At 46.1% G+C, this 24,804-nt stretch overlaps 1 protein-coding gene across 2 annotated transcripts in view; it reads left to right on the forward strand.

Annotated features, from left to right (window-relative positions):
• The window catches only part of lama5 (laminin, alpha 5), a 240,070-nt gene that overhangs the window by 82,504 nt on the left and 132,762 nt on the right, over positions 1-24,804 (forward strand). For both annotated transcript variants that reach the window (XM_045692859.1, XM_045692860.1), the window contains exons 3-6: positions 2,244-2,361; positions 17,564-17,682; positions 18,226-18,396; positions 21,245-21,342. In XM_045692859.1, coding sequence (XP_045548815.1) covers positions 2,244-2,361; positions 17,564-17,682; positions 18,226-18,396; positions 21,245-21,342 — 506 coding nt within the window. The remainder of the gene's footprint in view (positions 1-2,243; positions 2,362-17,563; positions 17,683-18,225; positions 18,397-21,244; positions 21,343-24,804) is intronic.

A 24,804-nucleotide genomic window follows, 5' to 3' on the forward strand; every position in this document is an offset into this window, starting at 1 on the left:
TCCTCTCCTCTCCTCTCTCTTCCTCTCTTCCTCTCTCCTCTCTCCTTCTCTCCTCTCTCCTCCTCTCCTCTCTCCTTTCTCCTCTCTCTTCCTCTCTCCTCCTCTCTCCTTTCTCCTCTCTCTTCCTCGCTCCTCTTCTCTTCCTCTCCTCTCCTCCGCTCTCCTCTCCTCGCCTCTCTCCTCTCCTCGCCTCTCTCCTCTCCTCTCTCCTTTCTCCTCTCTCTTCCTCTCTCCTCTCTCTTCCTCTCCTTTCTCTTCCTCTCCTCTCTCCTCCTCTTCTCCTCTTCTCCTCTCATCTCTCCTCTCCTCTCTCTCCTCCTCTCCTCTCTCTTCCTCTCCTCCTCTCCTCTCCTCCTCTCCTCTCTCTTCCTCTCCTCTCTCCTCCTCTCCTCTCTCTTCCTCTCTCCTCTCCTCTCTCTTCCTCTCCTCTCTCCTCCTCTCCTCTCACTTCCTCTCCTCCTCTCTCTTCCTCTCTCCTCCTCTCCTCTCTCTTCCTCTCCTCCTCTCCTCTCTCTTCCTCTCCTCTCTCTTCCTCTCCTCTCTCCTCCTCTCCTCTCTCTTCCTCTCCTCCTCTCCTCTCCTCCTCTCCTCTCTCCTCCTCTCCTCTCCTCTCTCCTCCTCTCCTCTCTCCTTCTCTCCTCTCTCCTCCTCTCCTCTCTCCTTTCTCCTCTCTCTTCCTCTCTCCTCCTCTCCTCTCTCCTTTCTCCTCTCTCTTCCTCGCTCCTCTTCTCTTCCTCTCCTCTCCTCCGCTCTCCTCTCCTCGCCTCTCTCCTCTCCTCTCTCCTTTCTCCTCTCTCTTCCTCTCTCCTCTTCTCTTCCTCTCCTCTCCTCCGCTCTCCTCTCCTCTCCTCCGCTCTCCTCTCCTCGCCTCTCTCCTCTCCTCTCTCCTCCTCTCATCTCATATTTTCTCCTCTTTGATGTGACGTGGACATTAAGCAGCTTTGTGACCCGTCCTCTCCTCTCTTGCCGTCCCTCTGGATTGTAACTCCGTGACGCTGTGCAGATCCCCTGACTTTGCCCTGTGGTCGTGTTGCTCTGACCTGGGCTTTGATCGTCTGGGGTCACTCTCTCCCTGAGGATCTCTCTCTTCCTCAATCTTTCCTTGAGATCAAACGGTCCAGACTGTAAACTCCCTTTGGCCTGTGGCGTTCTGACCTGGACGTGTGTGAGACGGAGTCGCCTTCTCCCCTCTCCCCCCCTCCTCTCCTCTCCTCCCCCCCTCCTCTCCTCTCCCCTCCTCTCCCCCCCTCTCCACTCCTCTCCCCTCCTCTCCTCTTCTCTCCTCTCCCCTCCTCTCCTCCCCTCCTCCTCTCCTCCCCTCCTCCTCTCTCCTCTCCTCTCCTCCCCTCCTCCCCTCCTCCTCTCTCCTCTCCCCCTCCTCTCCCCCTCCTCTCCTCTCTTCTCCTCTCCTCTCCTCTCCTCTCCTCTCCTCTCCTCTCCTCTCCTCTCCTCTCCTCTCCTCTCCTCTCCTCTCCTCTCCTCTCCTCCTCAGCTAATCACCATGATAACCTGGGGCAGGATTCAGAAATGCACTACCAACTCCCAGAGGAATGTGTACAATAATTAACCCCAAAGGGACATTGCGTGTGTGTGTGTGTGTGTGTGTGTGTGTGTGTGTGTGTGTGTGTGTGTGTGTGTGTGTGTGTGTGTGTGTGTGTGTGTGTGTGTGTGTGTGTGTGTGTGTGTGTGTGTGTGTGTTATCCTCACAGTGCCATTCAATGGTCCATGTGGTTATTGGTTGGAAGCGTTAGTTCAACTCTGGTAAAAGTTAAATGTTTACTCCAAACTGGATGAGGTCACTTCCTCTTCAAACTGGATGAGGTCACTTCCCCTTCAAACTGAATGAGGTCACTTCCTCTTCAAACTGGATGAGGTCACTTCCTCTTCAAACTGGATGAGGTCACTTCCCCTTCAAACTGAATGAGGTCACTTCCTCTTCAAACTGGATGAGGTCACTTCCTCTTCAAACTGGATGAGGTCACTTCCCCTTCAAACTGGATGAGGTCACTTCCTCTTCCGGGCAGAAAGTTGTTCTAACTGTCCAAAGATAAACCCTAAAATGGTTTAGTATGAAATTCCCAATAAATCAGATCAAATCAAATCAAATTGTATGTCACATGCGCCGAATGGGGGGGGGCCTAGCAAATGGCAAATAATTATTTCAACCCCCCCCCAACATGTTTCACTTAGATAAATGTTTTGAACGTATTTTAACAACACATTTGTCCCTCTTCTTTCTCCAGCTCTTCCACGTGGCCTATGTCCTGATCAAGTTTGCCAACTCTCCTCGACCAGACCTGTGGGTGCTAGAACGTTCCACTGACTTCGGAGAGACCTACCAGCCGTGGCAGTTCTTTGCCTGTGAGTAGGATTGGGAATTTCTATATGTATATGTATGCGATTCGATTCCGATTTTATTTGCGATTTCATGTTCAGAACATTTTGCTCACTACACGTCTGCTGCAGAGAGATGAGAGAGAGTCATGGGAAAAGTTCAATTCCTGTGTTTGTTTTTCCTCTTTTGTGATTGGTTGTGTGTGATTGGTTGTGTTTGATTGGTTGTGTGTGATTGATTGTGTGTGTTTGGTTGTGTGTGATTGGTTGTGTGTGATTGATTGTGTGTGATTGGTTGTGTGTGATTGGTTGTGTTTGATTGGTTGTGTGTGATTGATTGTGTGTGTTTGGTTGTGTGTGATTGGTTGTGTGTGATTGGTTGTGTGTGATTGGTTGTGTGTGATTGGTTGTGTTTGATTGGTTGTGTGTGATTGGTTGTGTGTGATTGGTTGTGTGTGATTGGTTGTGTGTGATTGGTTGTATGTGATTGGTTGTGTGTGATTGGTTATGTGATTGGTTGTGTGTGATTGGTTGTGTGTGATTGGTTGTGTGTGTTTGGTTGTGTGTGATTGGTTGTGTGTGATTGGTTGTGTGTGATTGGTTGTGTGTGTTTGGTTGCGTGTGTGTGATTGGTTGTGTGTGATTGGTTGTGTGTGTTTGGTTGCGTGTGTGTGATTGGTTGTGTGTGATTGGTTGTGTGTGATTCTAAGGGTTATTCCAAGGATTCCGGGGTTTTGTTTTGGAATAACCCTGAGGGGGGGTGGGATGGCCTCTCACAGAGCTGCTTCCACCTGACTGGCGGCACAAGCTGTCAATCAATAAGAGGGAGACAGGAACATTCCAAGCATTGTTGCCAGCCCACCTCAGCCGCGGTACAGATACAACCTCTACCTCAGAGCTCAAACTTGAGACAAGACAGACAGGAGAGGACATTTTACACGACTTCACTCTTGTCATCGTAGCGTTAAAAGCCGTTAGTAGTCTGAGAGACCCTGGGCCTCCTCTTAGACTAACAGTATCGTCTGTACAAGAGAGAACAGGTTGTTTGGATCCTGGATGCTGATTGGTTGATAACAAATACCATGACGTGTTAATCTCATAATTCCCGCAGCTCAGCCAGGAAATTCATCAACTTCATCTCCCTGGTGAAAAAAACTTCTACACGTCATTTTTTCGATGCTACTATTTGGTTTGTAACAGTTGGGGGTTGTATAAACGACCAGCCTGCTTAGGTAGCAACTTCAGAACGCAAAAAAACTAATTTACTCGTTAAAATATATATATATTTTTTTTTAATTATCTTCTTTTTATTTAATTAAAACGTATGGACCGAAGATTCCACAATACACCAGTAGTAGTGTTGTACTTGTATACATGATTATATGTACTATTATTATTATTACTGAAATTAACTTTCATTCTCTTGGATTTACTGAAATACTGTACCACTATGGCAATATCAACTAATTGTATTTCATGCCAATAAAGCAATCTGAATTTGAATTTGAGAGACCGAGCAGAGAGAGCAGAGACAGAGCAGAGAGAGAGAGAGCGAGCAAAGAGAGAGAGAGAGAGAAGGAGAGAAAAAACAGAGATAGAGATTGCAGACAGAGTGAAAGAGAGAGACCAGAGAGAGCAGAGCGAGAGAGAGAGCAGAGCTAGCAGAGAGAAGAGATAGCAGAGAGATGGAGAAAAGAGAGCAGAAAGAGCGAGCAGAGAGAGCGAGCAGAGAGAGAGAGAGAGAGCAGGGAGAGAGCAGAGAGAGCAGAGAGAGTGAGCAGAGAGAGTGAGCAAAGAGCAAGCAGAGAGAGAGCGAGAGAGAGCAGAGAGAATAGACTGAGGTCATCTACCTTTGGCCTAAAGCAGGAACCTGGACTTCACCAAAAAAGCAGAGAGAGAAAGAATAGAGAGAGAGAATAGAGAGAATAGAGAGAGAGAGCAGTGAGAAACAGCAGCGAGAGCGAGCAGAGAGAGTGTGCAGAGAGAAAATACAAGGTCTGCCTTTAGCCTAAAGAGCAGGAACCTGGACTTCACCAAAGAAATCAGAAAAACAGACATTGTCATCCTACAATAAACCTGGTATAGAGGAGGACCCACTGGTTGTCCTCTAGGTTACAGAGAGCTGGTAGTCCCATCCACCAAATTACCAGGTGGGTGGTATAGAGGAGACGGACCCACTGGTTGCCCTCTAGGTTACAGAGAGCTGGTAGTCCCATCCACCACACTACTAGGTGGGTGGTATAGAAGGGACGGACCCACTGGTTGCCCTCTAGGTTACAGAGAGCTGGTAGTCCCATCCACCACACTACCAGGTGGGTGGTATAGAGGAGACGGACCCACTGGTTGCCCTCTAGGTTACAGAGAGCTGGTAGTCCCATCCACCACACTACCAGGTGGGTGGTATAGAGGAGATGGACCCACTGGTTGTCCTCTAGGTTACAGAGAGCTGGTAGTCCCATCCACCAAACTACCAGGTGGGTGGTATAGAGGAGACGGACCCACTGGTTGCCCTCTAGGTTACAGAGAGCTGGTAGTCCCATCCACCAAACTACCAGGTGGGTGGTATAGAGGAGACGGACCCACTGGTTGTCCTCTAGGTTACAGAGAGCTGGTATAGAGGAGATGGACCCACTGGTTGCCCTCTAGGTTACAGAGAGCTGGTAGTCCCATCCACCACACTACCAGGTGGGTGGTATAGAGGAGATGGACCCACTGGTTGTCCTCTAGGTTACAGAGAGCTGGTAGTCCCATCCACCAAACTACCAGGTGGGTGGTATAGAGGAGATGGACCCACTGGTTGTCGTCTAGGTTACAGAGAGCTGGTAGTCCCATCCACCACACTACCAGGTGGGTGGTATAGAGGAGATGGACCCACTGGTTGTCCTCTAGGTTACAGAGAGCTGGTAGTCCCATCCACCAAACTACCAGGTGGGTGGTATAGAGGAGATGGACCCACTGGTTGTCGTCTAGGTTACAGAGAGCTGGTAGTCACATCCACAACACTACCAGGTGGGTGGTATAGAGGAGACGGACCCACTGGTTGTCCTCTAGGTTACAGAGAGCTGGTATAGAGGAGATGGACCCACTGGTTGTCCTCTAGGTTACAGAGAGCTGGTAGTCCCAACCACCAAACTACAGTGACTTGAAGAAGTATTCACCCCCTTGGCATTTTTCATATTTTGTTGCCTTACAACCTGGAATTAAACAAGTTTTTTGGGGGGGTTGTATCATTTGATTGACAACACTTTGATGATTCAAAATATTTTTTATTGTGAAACAAAAAAGAAATAACCTGTTAGGGCTAGGGGGCAGTATTGACACAGCCGGATAAAAATGTACCCGATTTAATCTGCTTACTACTCCTGCCCAGTAACTAGAATATGCATAAATTATTATTATTGGCTTTGGATAGAAAACACCCTAAAGTTTCTAAAACTGTTTGAATGGTGTCTGTGAGTATAACAGAACTCATATGGCAGGCCAAAACCTGAGAAGATTCCATGCAGGAAGTGGCCTGTCTGAGAAGTTGTGTTTCATCTTGGCTCTTTTTATTGAAGACTGAGGATCTTTGCAATAACGTGACACTTCCTACGGCTCCCGTAGGCTCTCAGAGCCCGGGAAAAAGCTGAACGATATCGAGGCAGGCTCTGGCTGAAACACTTTATCGCGTTTGGCAAGTGGCTGCTCAGAGTACTATGGGCTTAGGCGCGTGCCCGAGTCGACCGAATGCTTTCTTTTCTTTTGTCTGTTTACCTAAACGCAGATTCCCGGTCGGAATATTATCGCTTTTTTATGAGAAAAATGGCATAAAAATTGATTTTAACCTCTCTGGGCTAGGCGGGACGAATTCGTCCCACCTACGTAACAGCCACTTGAAGCCTGTGGCGCGATTTTCAAAACCTTAAAAATCCTATTACTTCAATTTCTCAAACATATGACTATTTTACAGCTATTTAAAGACAAGACTCTCGTTAATCTAACCACACTGTCCGATTTCAAAAAGGCTTTACAACGAAAGCAAAACATTAGATTATGTCAGCAGAGTACCAAGCCAGAAATAATCAGACACCCATTTTTCAAGCTAGCATATAATGTCACAAAAACCCAGAAGACAGCTAAATGCAGCACTAACCTTTGATGATCTTCATCAGATGACAACCCTAGGACATTATGTTATACAATACATGCATGTTTTGTTCAATCAAGTTCATATTTATATCAAAAACCAGCTTTTTACATTAGCATGTGACGTTCAGAACTAGCATACCCCCCGCAAACTTCCGGGGAATTCGCTAACATTTTACTAAATTACTCACGATAAACGTTCACAAAAAGCATAACAATTATTTTAAGAATTATAGATACAGACCTCCTCTATGCACTCGATATGTCCGATTTTAAAATAGCTTTTTGGTGAAAGCACATTTTGCAATATTCTAAGTACATAGCCCAGGCATCACGGGCTAGCTATTTAGACACCCGGCAAGTTTAGCACTCACCATAATCATATTTACTATTATAAAAGTTTGATTACCTTTTGTTGTCTTCGTCAGAATGCACTCCCAGGACTGCTACTTCAATAACAAATGTTGGTTTGGTCCAAAATAATCCATCGTTATATCCGAATAGCGGCGTTTTGTTCGTGCGTTCCAGACACTATCCGAAATGGTAAAGAAGGGTCGAGCGCATGGCGCAATTCGTGACCAAAAAATTCGAAATATTCCATTACCGTACTTCGAAGCATGTCAACCGCTGTTTAAAATCAATTTTTATGCCATTTTTCTCGTAGAAAAGCGATAATATTCCGACCGGGAATCTCCTTTTCGGCAAACAGAGGACAAAATCACAAAGCCACTTCCTGTAAAGGAATCTCTCAGGTTTTGACCTGCCATTTGAGTTCTGTTATACTCACAGACACCATTCAAACAGTTTTAGAAACTTTAGGGTGTTTTCTATCCATATGTAATAAGTATATGCATATTCTAGTTACTGGGTAGGAGTGGTAACCAGATTAAATCGGGTATGTTTTTTATCCAGCCGTGTCAATACTGCCCCCTAGCCCTAACAGGTTAAACAGCGGTTGACATGCTTCGAAGTACGGTAATGGAATATTTAGAATTTTTTTGTCACGAATTGCGCCATGCTCGTCACCCTTATTTACCCTTTCGGATAGTGTCTTGAACGCACGAACAAAACGCCGCTGTTTGGATATAACTATGGATTATTTTGAACCAAACCAACATTTGTTATTGAAGTAGAAGTCCTGGGAGTGCATTCTGACGAAGAGAGCAAAGGTAATAACATTTTTCTTATAGTAAATCTGACTTTGATGAGTGCTAAACTTGCTGGGTGCTTAAATAGCTAGCCCTGTGATGCCGGGCTATCTACTGAGAATATTGCAAAATGTGCTTTCACCGAAAAGCTATTTTAAAATCGGACATATCGAGTGCATAGAGGAGTTCTGTATCTATAATTCTTAAAATAATTGTTATGCTTTTTGTGAACGTTTATCGTGAGTAATTTAGTAAATTCACCGGCAGTGTTCGGTGGGAATGCTAGTCACATGCTAGTCACATGCTAATGTAAAAAGCTGGTTTTTGATATAAATATGAACTTGATTGAACAAAACATGCATGTATTGTATAACATAATGTCCTAGGGTTGTCATCTGATGAAGATCATCAAAGGTTAGTGCTACATTTAGCTGTGGTTTGGGTTTATGTGACATTATATGCTAGCTTGAAAAATGGGTGTCTGATTATTTCTGGCTGGGTCCTCTGCTGACATAATCTAATGTTTTGCTTTCGTTGTAAAGCCTTTTTGAAATCGGACAGTGTGGTTAGATTAACGAGAGTCTTATCTTTAAAATGGTGTAAAATGGTCATATGTTTGAAAAACTGAAGGTTTTGCATTTCTAAGGTATTTGAATAACGCGCCACGGGATTACACTGGCTGTTGAGTAGGTGGGACGCAAGCATCCCACCTAGCCCATAGGGGATAAGACAAAAAAAGAGAAAACTTGAGCGTGCATAACTATTCACCCACCCAAAAGTCAACACTTTGTAGAGCCACCTTTTGCAGCAAGTACAGCTGCAAGTCTCTTGGGGTATGTCTCTATAAACTTGGCACATCTAGCCACTGGGATTTTTGCCCATTCTTCAAGGCAAAACTGCTCCAGGTCCTTCAAGTTTTATGGGTTCTGCTGGTCTGCAGCAATCTTTAAGTCATACCACATATTCTCAATTAGATTGAGGTCTGGGCTTTGACTAGGCCATTCCAAGACATTTAAATGTTTCCCCTTAAACCACTCAAGTGTTGCTTTAACAGTATGCTTAGGGTCATTGTCCTGCTGGAAGGTGAACCTCCGTCCCAGTCTCAAATCTCTGGAAGACTGAAACAGGTTTCCCTCAAGAATTTCCCTGTATTTAGCACCATCCATCATTCCTTCAATTCTGACCAGTTTCCCAGTCCCTGCCGATGAAAACATACCCACAGCATGATGCTGCCACCACCATGCTTCACTGTGGGGATGTTGTTCTCGGGGTGATGAAAGGTGTTGGGTTTGCGCCAGACATAGCGTTTTCCTTGATGGCCAAAAAGCCACATTTTTGTCTCATCTAACCAGAGTACCTTCTTCCATATGTTTGGGGAGTCTCCCACATGCCTTTTGGCGAACACCAAACATGTTTGCTTATTTTTTTCTTTAAGCAATGGCTTTTTTTCTGGCCACTCTTCCATAAAGCCTAGCTCTGTGGAGTGTACGGCTTAAAGTGGTCCTACGGACAGGTACTCCAATCTCAGCTGTGGAGCTTTGCAGCTCCTTCAGGGTTATCCTTGGTTTCTTTGTTGCACCTCTGATTAATGCCCTCCTTGCCTGGTCCGTGAGTTTTGGTGGGCGGCCCTCTCTTGGCAGGTTTGTTGTGGTGCCATATTCTTTCAATTTTTTTAATAATGGATTTAATGGTGCTCCATGGGATGTTCAAAGTTTCTGATATTTTTTTATAACCCAACCCTGATCTGTACTTCTCCACAACTTTGTCCCTGACCTGTTTGGAGAGCTCCTTGGTCTTCATGGTGCCACTTGCTTAGTGGTGTCCCTTGCTTAGTGGTGTTGCAGACTCTGGGGCCTTTCAGAACAGGTGTCTATATACTGAGATCATGTGACACTTAGATTGCACACAGGTGGACTTTATTTAACTAATTATGTGACTTCTGATGGTAATTGGTTGCACCAGATCTTATTTAGGGGATTCATAGCAAAGGGGGTGAATACATATGCACGCACCACTTTTCTGTTTTATTTTTTTTTTTTCATTTCACTTCACCAATTTGGACATTTTGTGTATGTCCATTACATGAAATCCAAATAAAAATCTATTTAAATTACAGGTTGTAATGCAACAAAATAGGAAAAACACCAAGGGGGTGAATAGTTTTGCAAGGCACTGTTGTTTGGTGGATGGGACCAGGTGTGAAACAGGGAAGGGCCTCAGGGGGTATGCTAATTTGGTATAGTCCGTAACTCACTCTATTAAATTAATCAAAACAGGAACATTTTACATTTGGCTAGAAATTCAAAAGGAAATGATCTCAACAGAGAAAAATTTCCTCCTCTGTGCTACCTATATCCCCCCACTAGAATCCCCATACTTTAATGAAGACAGAAATGCTATAAATGGAAGGAATGTAGTGTGGAAACCTTCCAAGAAACAATTAGGCAACAACAAATTCAATCCCTTTTAGACAATTTCCTGGACAAAATGTTCCACTGTAATAGTGAAGGTGTAAACTTGGCAGTAGAAAACCTAAACAGTTTATTTGACCTCTCAGTTTCCCTATCAAATCTAAACATTTCAAGCAGACAACCTAAGAAAATGAACAACAATGACAAATGGTTTGATAAAGAATGTGAAAACCTAAGAAATAAATTGAGAAACCTGTCCAACCAAAAACATAGAGACCTAGAAAACCTGAGTCTACGCCTTCGCTATGGTGAATCACTAAAACAATACAGAAATACACTACGGAAAAAGAAGGAACAGCACGTCAGAAATCAGCTCAATGTAATTGAAGAATCCATCGACGCTAACCACTTCTGGGAAAATTGTAAAACACTAAACAAACAACAACACAAAGAATTATCTATCCAAAACAGAGATGTATGGATAAACCACTTCTCCAATCTTCTTGGCTCTATAACAAAGAACAAACAGCAAAAACATATACATGATCAAATACAAATCTTAGAATCAACTATTAAAGACTACCAGAACCCACTGGATTCTCTTACCTTGAATGAGCTACAGGACAACAACAAAAAACCCTCCAACCCCGAAAGGCCTGTGGTGTTGATAGTATCCTAAATTAAATGATAAAATATACAGACAACAAATTCCATTTATCTATACTTAAACTCTTTAACATCATCCTCAGCTCTGGCATCTTCCCCAATATTTGGAACCAGGGACTGATCACCCCAATCCACACAAGTGGAGACAAATTTGACCCCAATAACTACCGTGGGATATGCGTCAACAGCAACCTTGAGAAAATCCTCTGCATTATCATTAACAACAGATTCGTACATTTCCTCAGTGAAAACAATGTACTGAGCAAATGTCAAATAGTTTTTTTTATCAAATTGCGGTACGACAGAACACGTATTCACCTTAATTGACAAAGAAACAAAACAAAGGCAAAGTATTCTCATGCTTTGTTTATTTCAAAAACACTTTTGACTGAATTTGGCATGAGGGTCTGCTATGTACACAAACAAACAAGTGTGCAGTTAAAATAGGCAAAAAACACACATTTCTTTCCACAGGGCCGTGGGGTGAGACAGGGATGTAGCTTAAGCCCCACCCTCTTCAACATATATATCAACGAATTGGCACTAGAACAGTCTGCAGCATGCAGCCTCACCTTACTAGAATCTGAAGTCAAATGTCTACTGTTTGCTGATGAGCTGGTGCTTCTGTCACCAACCAAGAAGGGCTTACAGCAGCACCTAGATCTTTTGCACAAATTCTGCCAGACCTGGGCCCTGACAGACCTGGGCCCTGACAGTAAATCTCAGTAAGACAAAAATAATGGTGTTCCAAAAAAGGTCCAGTCACCAGGACCACAAATACAAATTCCATCTAGACACCGTTGCCCTAGAGCACACAAAAAACTATTACATACCTTGACCTAAACATCAGCGCCAAAGGTAACTTCCACAAAGCTGTGAACGATCTGAAAGACAAGGCAAGAAGGGCCTATGCCATCAAAAGGATCTGGCTAAAAAGACTTGAATCAGTTATAGAACCCATTTACCTTTACGGTTGTGAGGTCTGGGGTCCGCTCACCAACCAAGAATTCACAAAATGGGACAAACACCAAATTGAGACTCTGCATGCAGAATTCTGCAAAAATATCCTCCGCGCACACTGCCCACAAAATGAGGTGGAAACTGAGCTGCACTTCCTAACCTCCCGCCAAATGTATGACCATATTAGAGACACATATTTCCCTCAGATTGCACAGATCTACAAAGAATTCAAAAACAAACCCGATTTTGATAAACTCCCATATCTATTGGGTGAAATACCACAGTGTTCCATCACAGCAGCAATATTTGTGACCTGTTGCCACAAGAAAAGGGCAACCAGTGAAGAACAAACACCATTGTAAATACAACCCATATTTATGTTTATTTATTTTCCCATTTGTACATTGTTACAACACTCTATATGTACATAATATGACATTTGTAATGTCTTCATTGTTTTGGAACTTCTTTGAGTGTAATGTTTACTGTTTATTTTTTTTGTTTATTTCACTTTTGTATATTATCTACTTCACTTGCTTTGGCAATGTAAACACGTTTCCCATGCCAATAAAGCCCCTGAATTTAATTTAATTGAGAGAAAGAGAGAGAGCAGAGCGAGAACAGTGAGACAGAGAGACAGCAAGAGAGCAGAGAGAGAGAGAGAGAAGAGAGAGAGCAGAGAGAGAACAGAGAGACAGAGAGACAGAGAGACAGAGAAAGAGAGAGCAGAGAGACAGAGAGACAGAGAGAGAGAGAGAGCAGAGAGAGACAGAGAGAAAGAGAGAGCAGAGAGAAAGAGAGAGCAGAGAGAGAGAGACAGAGGGAGAGAGAGAGCAGAGAGAGAGACAGAGAGAGAAAGAGAGAGAGGGACAGAGAGAGAGCAGAGAGAGAGCAGAGAGAGAGAGAGAGAGCAGAGAGAGACAGAGAGAGAGAGACAGAGAGCAGAGAGACAGAGAGCAGAGAGAGAGAGACAGAGAGAGAGACAGAGAGAGAGAGAGAAAGAGAGAGACAGAGAGAGAGAGCAGAGAGAGAGAGAAAGAGAGAGCAGAGAGACAGAGAGCAGAGAGAGACAGAGAGGGACGGAGAGAGAGCAGAGAGAGAGACAAAGGGAGAGAGCAGAGAGAGAGAGAAAGAGAGAGATCATTATCACCAGATCATCCTATAGAAGACAAATGATGCCAATCTAATGTAACGCTAGTAGCTGAAAAAGCTATCGTCATACCTTGGGCTGATCTGAAGAGACGTGAGAAGTTAAACTACGTGTTTGATAGACTGGTTTTGAACTCAGGTCATCTGACCAGCACCAGACTGCGTTAGCCTGTTGAGCTAAAGCCTGGGGACACTCACCGCCCCGTTCCGACTACGAATATATACGGTATCATCGTCATCACGACGTAAAGCTCTGATCTGAGCTTTTTTGGGGGGGGGGAGAAAAAAACAGCTGAAGAATGTAATCTATCAGGCTATTTTATAATACAAAAGAGCAAGCTCATTTCCAGTGAGGAAAGCCAGTGTCGCTGCACCTGCCTACTGCCTGTCGCAGACCAACTCAATAAACCGAGACACAGAAGGCTGGAATGACTACAGGCCACATCTCACCCACGGACACACATTCCCCGAATACTTCAGAGCTATATTCCACTTCTGTCCATGAAAGAGAGAAAAAAAGGTCAATATACTGAAGAACTGAGAGAGAATAAGAGAACTGAGAGAATATTTTACTGAGGCCTCTGCCTGAGCCTATACTCTACCTCAGAGAGAGACATTTACAGCTGCTGGTACAAAAAAAACTTTATTGGTCCCCCCCTGGCTGACAGAGTGCCACTATACGTTCTATAGTCTCTCTGTGTATGTAACAACTCTAAACAGCAGGACAAACTCTCTGTCGCTGAGGGACAGGAAAGACCATACCAATGACAGCTTTACAGTGATTTAGAGGATAGATTTATTTGAGAAGTTAGGAGTTTTTTTAGGAGAGGCTAGAGGAAGGATAAACAGTAACTGAACAGCCTGAAGTCCCACAACTGCTCTCTCCTGTAGACGCATCAACACACAGCTCATATCCAACACACAGCTCATATCTAACACACAGCTCATATCCAACACACAGCTCATATCTAACACACAGCTCATATCTAACACACAGCTCATATCCAACACACAGCTCATATCTAACACACAGCTCATATCCAACACACAGCTCATATCCAACACACAGCTCATATCCAACACACAGCTCATATCTAACACACAGCTCATATCCAACACACAGCTCATATCCAACACACAGCTCATATCTAACACACAGCTCATATCCAACACACAGCTCATATCCAACACACAGCTCACAGCTCATATCTAACACACAGCTCATATCTAACACACAGCTCATATCTAACACACAGCTCATATCCAACACACAGCTCATATCTAACACACAGCTCATATCCAACACACAGCTCATATCCAACACACAGCTCATATCCAACACACAGCTCATATCCAACACACAGCTCACAGCTCATATCCAACACACAGCTCATATCTAACACACAGCTCATATCTAACACACAGCTCATATCCAACACACAGCTCATATCTAACACACAGCTCATATCTAACACACAGCTCATATCTAACACACAGCTCATATCCAACACACAGCTCATATCCAACACACAGCTCACAGCTCATATCTAACACACAGCTCATATCTAACACACAGCTCATATCTAACACACAGCTCATATCCAACACACAGCTCATATCTAACACACAGCTCATATCCAACACACAGCTCATATCCAACACACAGCTCATATCCAACACACAGCTCATATCCAACACACAGCTCACAGCTCATATCCAACACACAGCTCATATCTAACACACAGCTCATATCTAACACACAGCTCATATCCAACACACAGCTCATATCTAACACACAGCTCATATCCAACACACAGCTCATATCCAACACACAGCTCATATCCAACACACAGCTCATATCCAACACACAGCTCATATCCAACACACAGCTCATATCCAACACACAGCTCATATCCAACACACAGCTCATATCCAACACACAGCTCATATCTAACACACAGCTCATATCCAACACACAGCTCATATCCAACACACAGCTCATATCCAACACACAGCTCATATCCAACACACAGCTCATATCTAACACACAGCTCATATCCAACACACAGCTCATATCTAACACACAGCTCATATCTAACACACAGCTCATATCCAACACACAGCTCATATCTAACACACAGCTCATATCCAACACACAGCTCATATCCAACACACAGCTCATATCCAACACACAGCTCATATCCAACACACAGCTCATATCCAACACACAGCTCATATCTAACACACAGCTCATATCCAACACACAGCTCATATCCAACACACAGCTCATATACAACACACAGCTCATATCCAACACACAGCTCATATCCAACACACAGCTCACAGCTCATATCCAATACACAGCTCATATCCAACACACAGCTCATATCCAACACACAGCTCATATCCAACACACAGCTCATATCTAACACACAGCTCATATCCAACACACAGCTCATATCCAACACACAGCTCATATCTAACACACAGCTCATATCCAACACACAGCTCATATCTAACACACAGCTCATATCCAACACACAGCTCATATCCAACACACAGCTCATATCCAACACACAGCTCATATCCAACACACAGCTCATATCTAACACACAGCTCATATCCAACACACAGCTCATATCCAACACACAGCTCATATCCAACACACAGCTCATATCTAACACACAGCTCATATCCAAGACACAGCTCATATCCAACACACAGCTCATATGCAACAAACAGCTCACAGCTCATATCCAACACACAGCTCATAGCTCATATGCAACACACAGCTCATAGCTCATATCCAACACACAGCTCATATCTAACACACAGCTCATATCCAACACACAGCTCATATCTAACACACAGCTCATATCCAACACACAGCTCATATCCAACACACAGCTCATATCCAACACACAGCTCATATCCAACACACAGCTCACAGCTCATATACAACACACAGCTCATATCCAACACACAGCTCATATCCAACACACAGCTCATATCTAACACACAGCTCATATCCAAGACACAGCTCATATCCAACACACAGCTCATATCCAACACACAGCTCATATCCAACACACAGCTCACAGCTCATATACAACACACAGCTCATATCCAACACACAGCTCATATCCAACACACAGCTCATATCCAACACACAGCTCACAGCTCATATACAACACACAGCTCATATCCAACACATAGCTCATATCCAACACACATCTCATATCCAACACACAGCTCATAGCTCATATCCAACACACAGCTCATATCCAACACACAGCTCACAGCTCATATACAACACACAGCTCATATCCAACACACAGCTCACAGCTCATATACAACACACAGCTCATATCCAACACACAGCTCATATCCAACACACAGCTCATATCCAACACACAGCTCATATCCAACACACAGGTCATATCCAACACACAGCTCATAGCTCATATCCAACACACAGCTCATAGCTCATATCCAACACACAGCTCATATCCAACACACAGCTCATAGCTCATATCCAACACACAGCTCATAGCTCATATCCAACACACAGCTCATATCCAACACACAGCTCATAGCTCATATCCAACACACAGCTCATAGCTCATATCCAACACACAGCTCATATCCAACACACAGCTCATAGCTCATATCCAACACACAGCTCACAGCTCATATCCAACACACAGCTCATAGCTCATATCCAACACACAGCTCACAGCTCATATCCAACACACAGCTCATAGCTCATATCCAACACACAGCTCATATCCAACACACAGCTCATATCCAACACACAGCTCATAGCTCATATCCAACACACAGCTCATATCCAACACACAGCTCACAACTCATATCCAACACACAGCTCATATCCAACACACAGCTCATAGCTCATATGCAACAAACAGCTCACAGCTCATATCCAACACACAGCTCATAGCTCATATGCAACACACAGCTCACAGCTCATATCCAACACACAGCTCATATCCAACACACAGCTCATATCCAACACACAGCTCATATCCAACACACAGCTCATATCCAACACACAGCTCATAGCTCATATCCAACACACAGCTCATATCCAACACACAGCTCACAGCTCATATCCAACACACAGCTCACAGCTCATATCCAACACACAGCTCACAGCTCATATCCAACACATAGCTCACAGCTCATATCCAATACACAGCTCATATCCAACACACAGCTCATATCCAACACACAGCTCACAGCTCATATCCAACACACAGCTCATATCCAATGCACAGCTCATTTCCAGCACACAGCTCACAGCTCATATCCAATACACAGCTCATATCCAACACACAGCTCATATCCAACACACAGCTCACAGCTCATATCCAATACACAGCTCATATCCAATACACAGCTCATATCCAACACACAGCTCATATCCAACACACAGCTCACAGCTCATATCCAACACACAGCTCACAGCTCATATCCAACACACAGCTCACAGCTCATATCCAACACACAGCTCACAGCTCATATCCAACACACAGCTCATATCACTGTACTGTGTTTAGCTTCTGACTGCATCAAGCAATTCTATGTATTTATATGTTTATATGTGTTTATATTTGTGTTTACATGTGTTTATATGTGTTTATATTTGTGTTTACATGTGTTTACATGTGTTTACATGTGTTTATATGTGTTTAAATGTGTTGACATGTGTTTACATGTGTTTATATGTGTGTGTTTGTGTTTTATCAGCTTCTAAGAGAGACTGCATTGAGCGCTTCGGACAGCGAAGCATCGAACGGATCAACTCCGACAACGACGTCATCTGTACCACTGAATACTCCCGCATCGTACCCCTGGAGAATGGAGAGGTACAGTGTGTGTTTGTGTGTGTGTGTGTGTGTGTGTCATCTGTACCACTGAATACTCCCGCATCGTACCCCTGGAGAATGGAGAGGTACAGTGTGTGTGTGTGTGTGTGTGTGTGTGTGTGTGTGTGTGTGTGTGTGTGTGTGTGTGTGTGTGTGTGTGTGTGTGTGTGTGTGTGTGTGTGTGTGTGTGTGTGTGTGTGTGTGTGTGTGTGTGTGTGTCATCTGTACCACTGAATACTCCCGCATCGTACCCCTGGAGAATGGAGAGGTACAGTGTGTGTGTGTGTGTGTGTGTGTGTGTGTGTGTGTGTGTGTGTGTGTGTGTGTGTGTGTGTGTGTGTGTGTGTGTGTGTGTGTGTGTGTGTGTGTGTGTGTGTGTGTGTGTGTGAATATGTACACATACAGAATGTGTGTAAATGAGTGCCACACGTCTGTTTGTGTATGTGAGTGTTAAAGCGTGTGTGTGTGTATACCTACTGAGTGTGTGTGTGTGTGTGTGTGTGTGTGTGTGTGTGTGTGTGTGACATCGCCCCTCTCTCTCAGGTGGTGGTGTCTCTAGTGAACGGGCGTCCCGGGGCGATGAACTTCTCCTACTCACCAGTCCTGAGGGATTTCACCAAGGCCACCAACATCCGCCTCCGCTTCCTCAGAACCAACACACTCCTGGGACACCTGATGGGCAAGGCCCTCCGCGACCCCACCGTCACACGCAGGGTGGGTACTAATGGGTACAGGGCTGAGAAGGTGGGGGGGCAGGATGTAGAGAAGGGGTCAGAGAGTAGGGGGGCAGGAGGTAGAGAAGGGGTCAGAGAGTAGGGGGGGGCAGGAGGTAGAGAGGGGGGCAGAGAGTAGGGGGGACAGGAGGTAGAGAAGGGGTCAGAGAGTAGGGGGCAGGAGGTAGAGAAGGGGTCAGAGAGTAGGGAGCAGGAGGTAGAGAAGGGGTCAGAGAGTAAGGAGCAGGAGGTAGAGAAGGGGGCAGAGAGTAGGGGGGGCAGGAGGTAGAGAAGGGGTGAGAGAGTAGAGGGCAGGAGGTAGAGAAGGGGTCAGAGAGTAGGGGGGGCAGGAGGTAGAGAAGGGGTGAGAGAGTAGGGGGCAGGAGGTAGAGAAGGGGTCAGAGAGTAGGGGGGCAGGAGGTAGAGAAGGGGTCAGAGAGTAGGGGGGCAGGAGGTAGAGAAGGGGTGAGAGAGTAGGGGGGCAGGAGGTAGAGAAGGGGTCAGAGAGTGGGGGGGGCAGGAAGTAGAGAAGGGGTCAGAGAGTAGGGGGGGCAGGAGGTAGAGAAGGGGTCAGAGAGTAGGGGGGGCAGGAGGTAGAGAAGGGGTGAGAGAGTAGGGGGGGCAGGAGGTAGAGAAGGGGTCAGAGAGTAGGGGGGGCAGGAGGTAGAGAAGGGGTCAGAGAGTAGGGGGGCAGGAGGTAGAGAAGGGGTGAGAGAGTAGGGGGGGCAGGAGGTAGAGAAGGGGGCAGGAGGTAGAGAAGGGGTCAGAGAGTAGGGGGGGCAGGAGGTAGAGAAGGGGTCAGAGAGTAGGGGGGGCAGGAGGTAGAGAAGGGGTCAGAGAGTAGGGGGGGCAGGAGGTAGAGAAGGGGTCAGAGAGTAGGGGGGCAGGAGGTAGAGAAGGGGTGAGAGAGTAGGGGGGGCAGGAGGTAGAGAAGGGGTCAGAGAGTAGGGGGGGCAGGAAGTAGAGAAGGGGTCAGAGAGTAGGGGGGGCAGGAGGTAGAGAAGGGGTCAGAGAGTAGGGGGGGCAGGAGGTAGAGAAGGGGTGAGAGAGTAGGGGGGGCAGGAGGTAGAGAAGGGGTCAGAGAGTAGGGGGGGCAGGAGGTAGAGAAGGGGTCAGAGAGTAGGGGGGGCAGGAGGTAGAGAAGGGGTGAGAGAGTAGGGGGGGCAGGAGGTAGAGAAGGGGTCAGAGAGTAGGGGGGCAGGAGGTAGAGAAGGGGTCAGAGAGTAGGGGGGGCAGGAGGTAGAGAAGGGGTCAGAGAGTAGGGGGGCAGGAGGTAGAGAAGGGGTCAGAGAGTAGGGGGCAGGAGGTAGAGAAGGGGTGAGAGAGTAGGGGGGGCAGGAGGTAGAGAAGGGGTCAGAGAGTAGGGGGGCAGGAGGTAGAGAAGGGGTCAGAGAGTAGGGGGGGCAGGAGGTAGAGAAGGGGGCAGAGAGTAGGGGGGGCAGGAGGTAGAGAAGGGGTCAGAGAGTAGGGGGGGCAGGAGGTAGAGAAGGGGTGAGAGAGTAGGGGGGCAGGAGGGAGAGAAGGGGTCAGAGAGTAGGGGGGGCAGGAGGTAGAGAAGGGGTCAGAGAGTAGGGGGGGCAGGAGGTAGAGAAGGGGTCAGAGAGTAGGGGGGCAGGAGGTAGAGAAGGGGTCAGAGAGTAGGGGGGCAGGAGGTAGAGAAGGGGTCAGAGAGTAGGGGGGGCAGGAGGTAGAGAAGGGGTCAGAGAGTAGGGGGGCAGGAGGTAGAGAAGGGGTGAGAGAGTAAGGGGGGGCAGGAGGTAGAGAAGGGGTCAGAGAGTAGGGGCAGGAGGTGAGAGAAGGGGTCAGAGAGTAGGGGGGGCAGGAGGTAGAGAACGGTCAGAGAGTAGGGGGCAGGACGTAGAGAAGGGGTCAGAGGGTAGGGGGGGCAGGAGGTAGAGAAGGGGTCAGAGAGTAGGGGGCAGGAGGTAGAGAAGAGGTCAGAGAGTAGGGGGGGCAGGAGGTAGAGAAGGGGTCAGAGAGTAGGGGGGGCAGGAGGTAGAGAAGGGGTCAGAGAGTAGGGGGCAGGAGGTAGAGAAGGGGTCAGAGAGTAGGGGGGCAGGAGATAGAGAAGGGGTCAGAGAGTAGGGTGGCAGGAGGTAGAGAAGGGGTCAGAGAGTAGGGGGGCAGGAGGTAGAGAAGGGGTCAGAGAGTAGGGGGGCAGGAGGTAGAGAAGGGGTCAGAGAGTAGGGGGGGCAGGAGGTAGAGAAGGGGTCAGAGAGTAGGGGGCAGGAGGTAGAGAAGGGGTCAGAGAGTAGGGGGGGCAGGAGGTAGAGAAGGGGTCAGAGAGTAGGGGGCAGGAGGTAGAGAAGGGGTCAGAGAGTAGGGGGCAGGAGGTAGAGAAGGGGTCAGAGAGTAGGGGGGCAGGAGGTAGAGAAGGGTCAGAGAGTAGGGGGGCAGGAGGTAGAGAAGGGTCAGAGAGTAGGGGGCAGGAGGTAGAGAAGGGTCAGAGAGTAGGGGGGCAGGAGGTAGAGAAGGGGTCAGAGAGTAGGGGGGGCAGGAGGTAGAGAAGGGGTCAGAGAGTAGGGGGCAGGAGGTAGAGAAGGGGTCAGAGAGTAGGGGGCAGGAGGTAGAGAAGGGTCAGAGAGTAGGGGGGCAGGAGGTAGAGAAGGGTCAGAGAGTAGGGGGCAGGAGGTAGAGAAGGGTCAGAGAGTAGGGGGCAGGAAGTAGAAAAGGGGTCAGAACCTTCTGAAATATTCTGTTTATATTCAAAGTGCCTTTTACTTGAGAAACTGTCCCGTACTACAGCCTATCAACCTGTGTGACAAACTGACTAGTCTGAATGAAGCTACAATAGTCAAGTTACAATCACTTTGATTTAATGTCTTCATGCTGTGCCTGTCTCTCTGCAGTATTACTACAGTATCAAGGACATCAGTATGGGAGGACGCTGTGTGTGTAACGGACACGCTGAAGCCTGCGATCCACACAACCCCAACGACCCCTACAAGTAAGATGGACAGTCTGACTACACACTAATAGATGAGAGATTCTAGAAGAGAAATTATTACACTTCAATAGATTCTGTAGAGATTATTACACCTCAATACATTATGTAGAGATTATTACACCTCAATACATTATGTAGAGATTACTACACCTCATTACATTATGTAGAGATTATTACACCTCAATACATTATGTAGAGATTATTACACCTCAATACATTATGTAGAGATTATTACACCTCTATACATTATGTAGAGATTATTACACCTCAACACATTATATAGAGATTACTACACCTCAATACATTATGTAGAGATTATTACACCTCAATACATTATGTAGAGATTATTACACCTCTATACATTATGTAGAGATTATTACACCTCAATACATTATGTAGAGATTATAACACCTCAATACATTATGTAGAGATTACTACACCTCAATACATTATGTAGAGATTATTACACCTCTATACATTATGTAGAGATTATTACACCTCAATACATTATGTAGAGATTACTACACCTCAATACATTATGTAGAGATTATAACACCTCAATACATTATGTAGAGATTACTACACCTCAATACATTTACATCATTTAAGTCATTTAGCAGACGCTCTTATCCAGAGCGACTTACAAATTGGTGCATTCACCTTATGATATCCAGTGGAACAACCACTTTACAATAGTGCATCTAAATCTTTTAAGGGGGGGGGGTTAGAAGGATTACTTTATCCTATCCCAGGTATTCCTTAAAGAGGTGGGGTTTCAGGTGTCTCCGGAAGGTGGTGATTGACTCCGCTGTCCTGGCGTCGTGAGGGAGCTTGTTCCACCATTGGGGTGCCAGAGCAGCGAACAGTTTTGACTGGGCTGAGCGGGAACTGTGCTTCCTCAGAAGTAGGGAGGCAAGCAGGCCAGAGGTGGATGAACGCAGTGCCCTTGTTTGGGTGTAGGGCCTGATCAGAGCCTGAAGGTACGGAGGTGCCGTTCCCCTCACAGCTCCGTAGGCAAGCACCATGGTCTTGTAGCAGATGCGAGCTTCAACTGGAAGCCAGTGGAGAGAGCGGAGGAGCGGGGTGACGTGAGAGAACTTGGGAAGGTTGAACACCAGACGGGCTGCGGCGTTCTGGATGAGTTGTAGGGGTTTAATGGCACAGGCAGGGAGCCCAGCCAACAGCGAGTTGCAGTAATCCAGACGGGAGATGACAAGTGCCTGGATTAGGACCTGCGCCGCTTCCTGTGTGAGGCAGGGTCGTACTCTGCGAATGTTGTAGAGCATGAACCTACAGGATCGGGTCACCGCCTTGATGTTAGTGGAGAACGACAGGGTGTTGTCCAGGGTCACACCAAGGTTCTTAGCACTCTGGGAGGAGGACACAAGGGAGTTGTCAACCGTGATGGCGAGATCATGGAACGGGCAGTCCTTCCCCGGGAGGAAGAGCAGCTCCGTCTTACCGAGGTTCAGCTTGAGGTGGTGATCCGTCATCCACACTGATATGTCTGCCAGACATGCAGAGATGCGATTCGCCACCTGGTTATCAGAAGGGGGAAAGGAGAAGATTACTACACCTCAATAGATTCTGTTAATTGATTTGTCTGCATTGGATTTCCCCTTGCCCTGAGACGTAACTGTCGTTGGAGTGTACTGCCATGACTCAATCCCAGATTTCTCAGTTATTTACGTTTTCACTGGTAATTTGATCATGTAGTCTTCTACACCACATGATCTTACTCCCCTTTACCTCCAAAACCTTCTTGGGTACTGCAGCCATTTAGCTCTGTGTTGGTTTTTCAGAGTTTTACCCCTCAGTGCCCGCTTGTATGTAGTCTAGTGGTGTATACAGACTGTTCAAAGGACCTGTTAGAGTAAACGTTTTCTTTAGCGTTATAATGTTCCCTCTAGCTATGGGTTTAAGAGTCAGTAGTGTAGTGGTGTATACAGACTGTTCAGACGTTGTCTTTAGCGTTATAATGTTCCCTCTAGCTATGGGTTTAAGAGTCAGTAGTGTAGTGGTGTATACAGACTGTTCAGACGTTGTCTTTAGCGTTATAATGTTCCCTCTAGCTATGGGTTTAAGAGTCAGTAGTGTAGTGGTGTATACAGACTGTTCAGACGTTGTCTTTAGCATTATAATGTTCCCTCTAGCTATGGGTTTAAGAGTCAGCTGGGGCTGGTTCCAATGTATTCACCACAACAAATAATACCTGCCATTTGCAAGGTGCTCTGTGATTTGTCAAAACACATCTCTTAAATTATACATGGAGGGAAAATAAAGGAGGAGAGAGAGGGAGAGAGGGAGAGAGAGAGAGAGAGGGAGAGAGAGAGATCGAGAGAGAGGGAGAGAGAGAGGGGGAGGGAGAGAGGGAGAGAGAGAGAGAGATCGAGAGAGAGGGAGAGAGAGAGAGAGGGAGAGAGGGAGGGAGAGAGGGAGAGAGAGAGAGAGAGGGGGAGAGAGAGAGAGAGACAGAGAGAGAGAGAGAGAGAGAGAGAGAGAGAGAGAGAGAGAGGGAGAGAGAGAGACAGAGAGAGATTCTACAACCACCTGAAAGGAAGTGATTCCTTAACCTTCCATAACAAAGTCATCACTTACAGAGAGATGAACCTGGAGAAGAGCAAGCTGGTCCTGGGACTGGGACTGTTCACTGTTCACTGTGACTGACCCAAAATTAAGGAAAGCTTTGACTATGCACAGAGCATAGCCTTGCTATTGAGAAAGGTCGCCGTAGGCAGACCTGGCACTCAAGAGAAGACAGGATATGTGCACACTGCCCACAACATGAAGTGGAATGATCAATACTTGGCTGTCATTTGACAGATTAAAATAATCTCGCTCTCTTTTGTCCATAATAATCTCATCATGTTGGCTATACCCGGACTTTATCTGCAACTTGTTGGCTAGAGAGCACGTGCCAAGATCAGAGTGGGCACATTTGCCTTAGCCCTCTAACGCCATTTTTGTTGTGACAGAACCATCAGTAGAGATGGAAACCCATTTAACTTGTATTTTTTATTCGGGACATGGGGAATTTAACTGCAAAAGTCATTTTTATGTGCACTACGTTTTCACTTACAGCCTTTTATCCACAACAAGTCAATTTGATGGAAACATCTCTGGTGGGAAAATCCGCATATTGTTTTTTAATTATTATTGGGGGGGGGGGGGGTTCATGAAAATCTGTCGCCAATCGGATGGAAATCTAGCTAATGGCCTGTAAAGGAGCGAGGGAACAGTGAGAGAGAGAAGAGGAAGGAGGAAGGAGGAAGGAGAGGTAGAGAAGTTTCACAGAAAAGTTAGATAATTCTTGAAGATGGGTGATTCTGCGGTAAGATAAGACAGAGATGGATGGCTGAGGAGGAACAATTCAAAATCTAAGTTCTATGGAGGATGGAGGTGGTTGTATGCCTTGTGTTTTAACACACACACACCCACTCACACACACACACACACACACAC

The sequence above is a fragment of the Salmo salar genome, chromosome ssa13, assembly GCF_905237065.1.
Source record: "Salmo salar chromosome ssa13, Ssal_v3.1, whole genome shotgun sequence".
Classification (NCBI taxonomy): domain Eukaryota; kingdom Metazoa; phylum Chordata; class Actinopteri; order Salmoniformes; family Salmonidae; genus Salmo; species Salmo salar.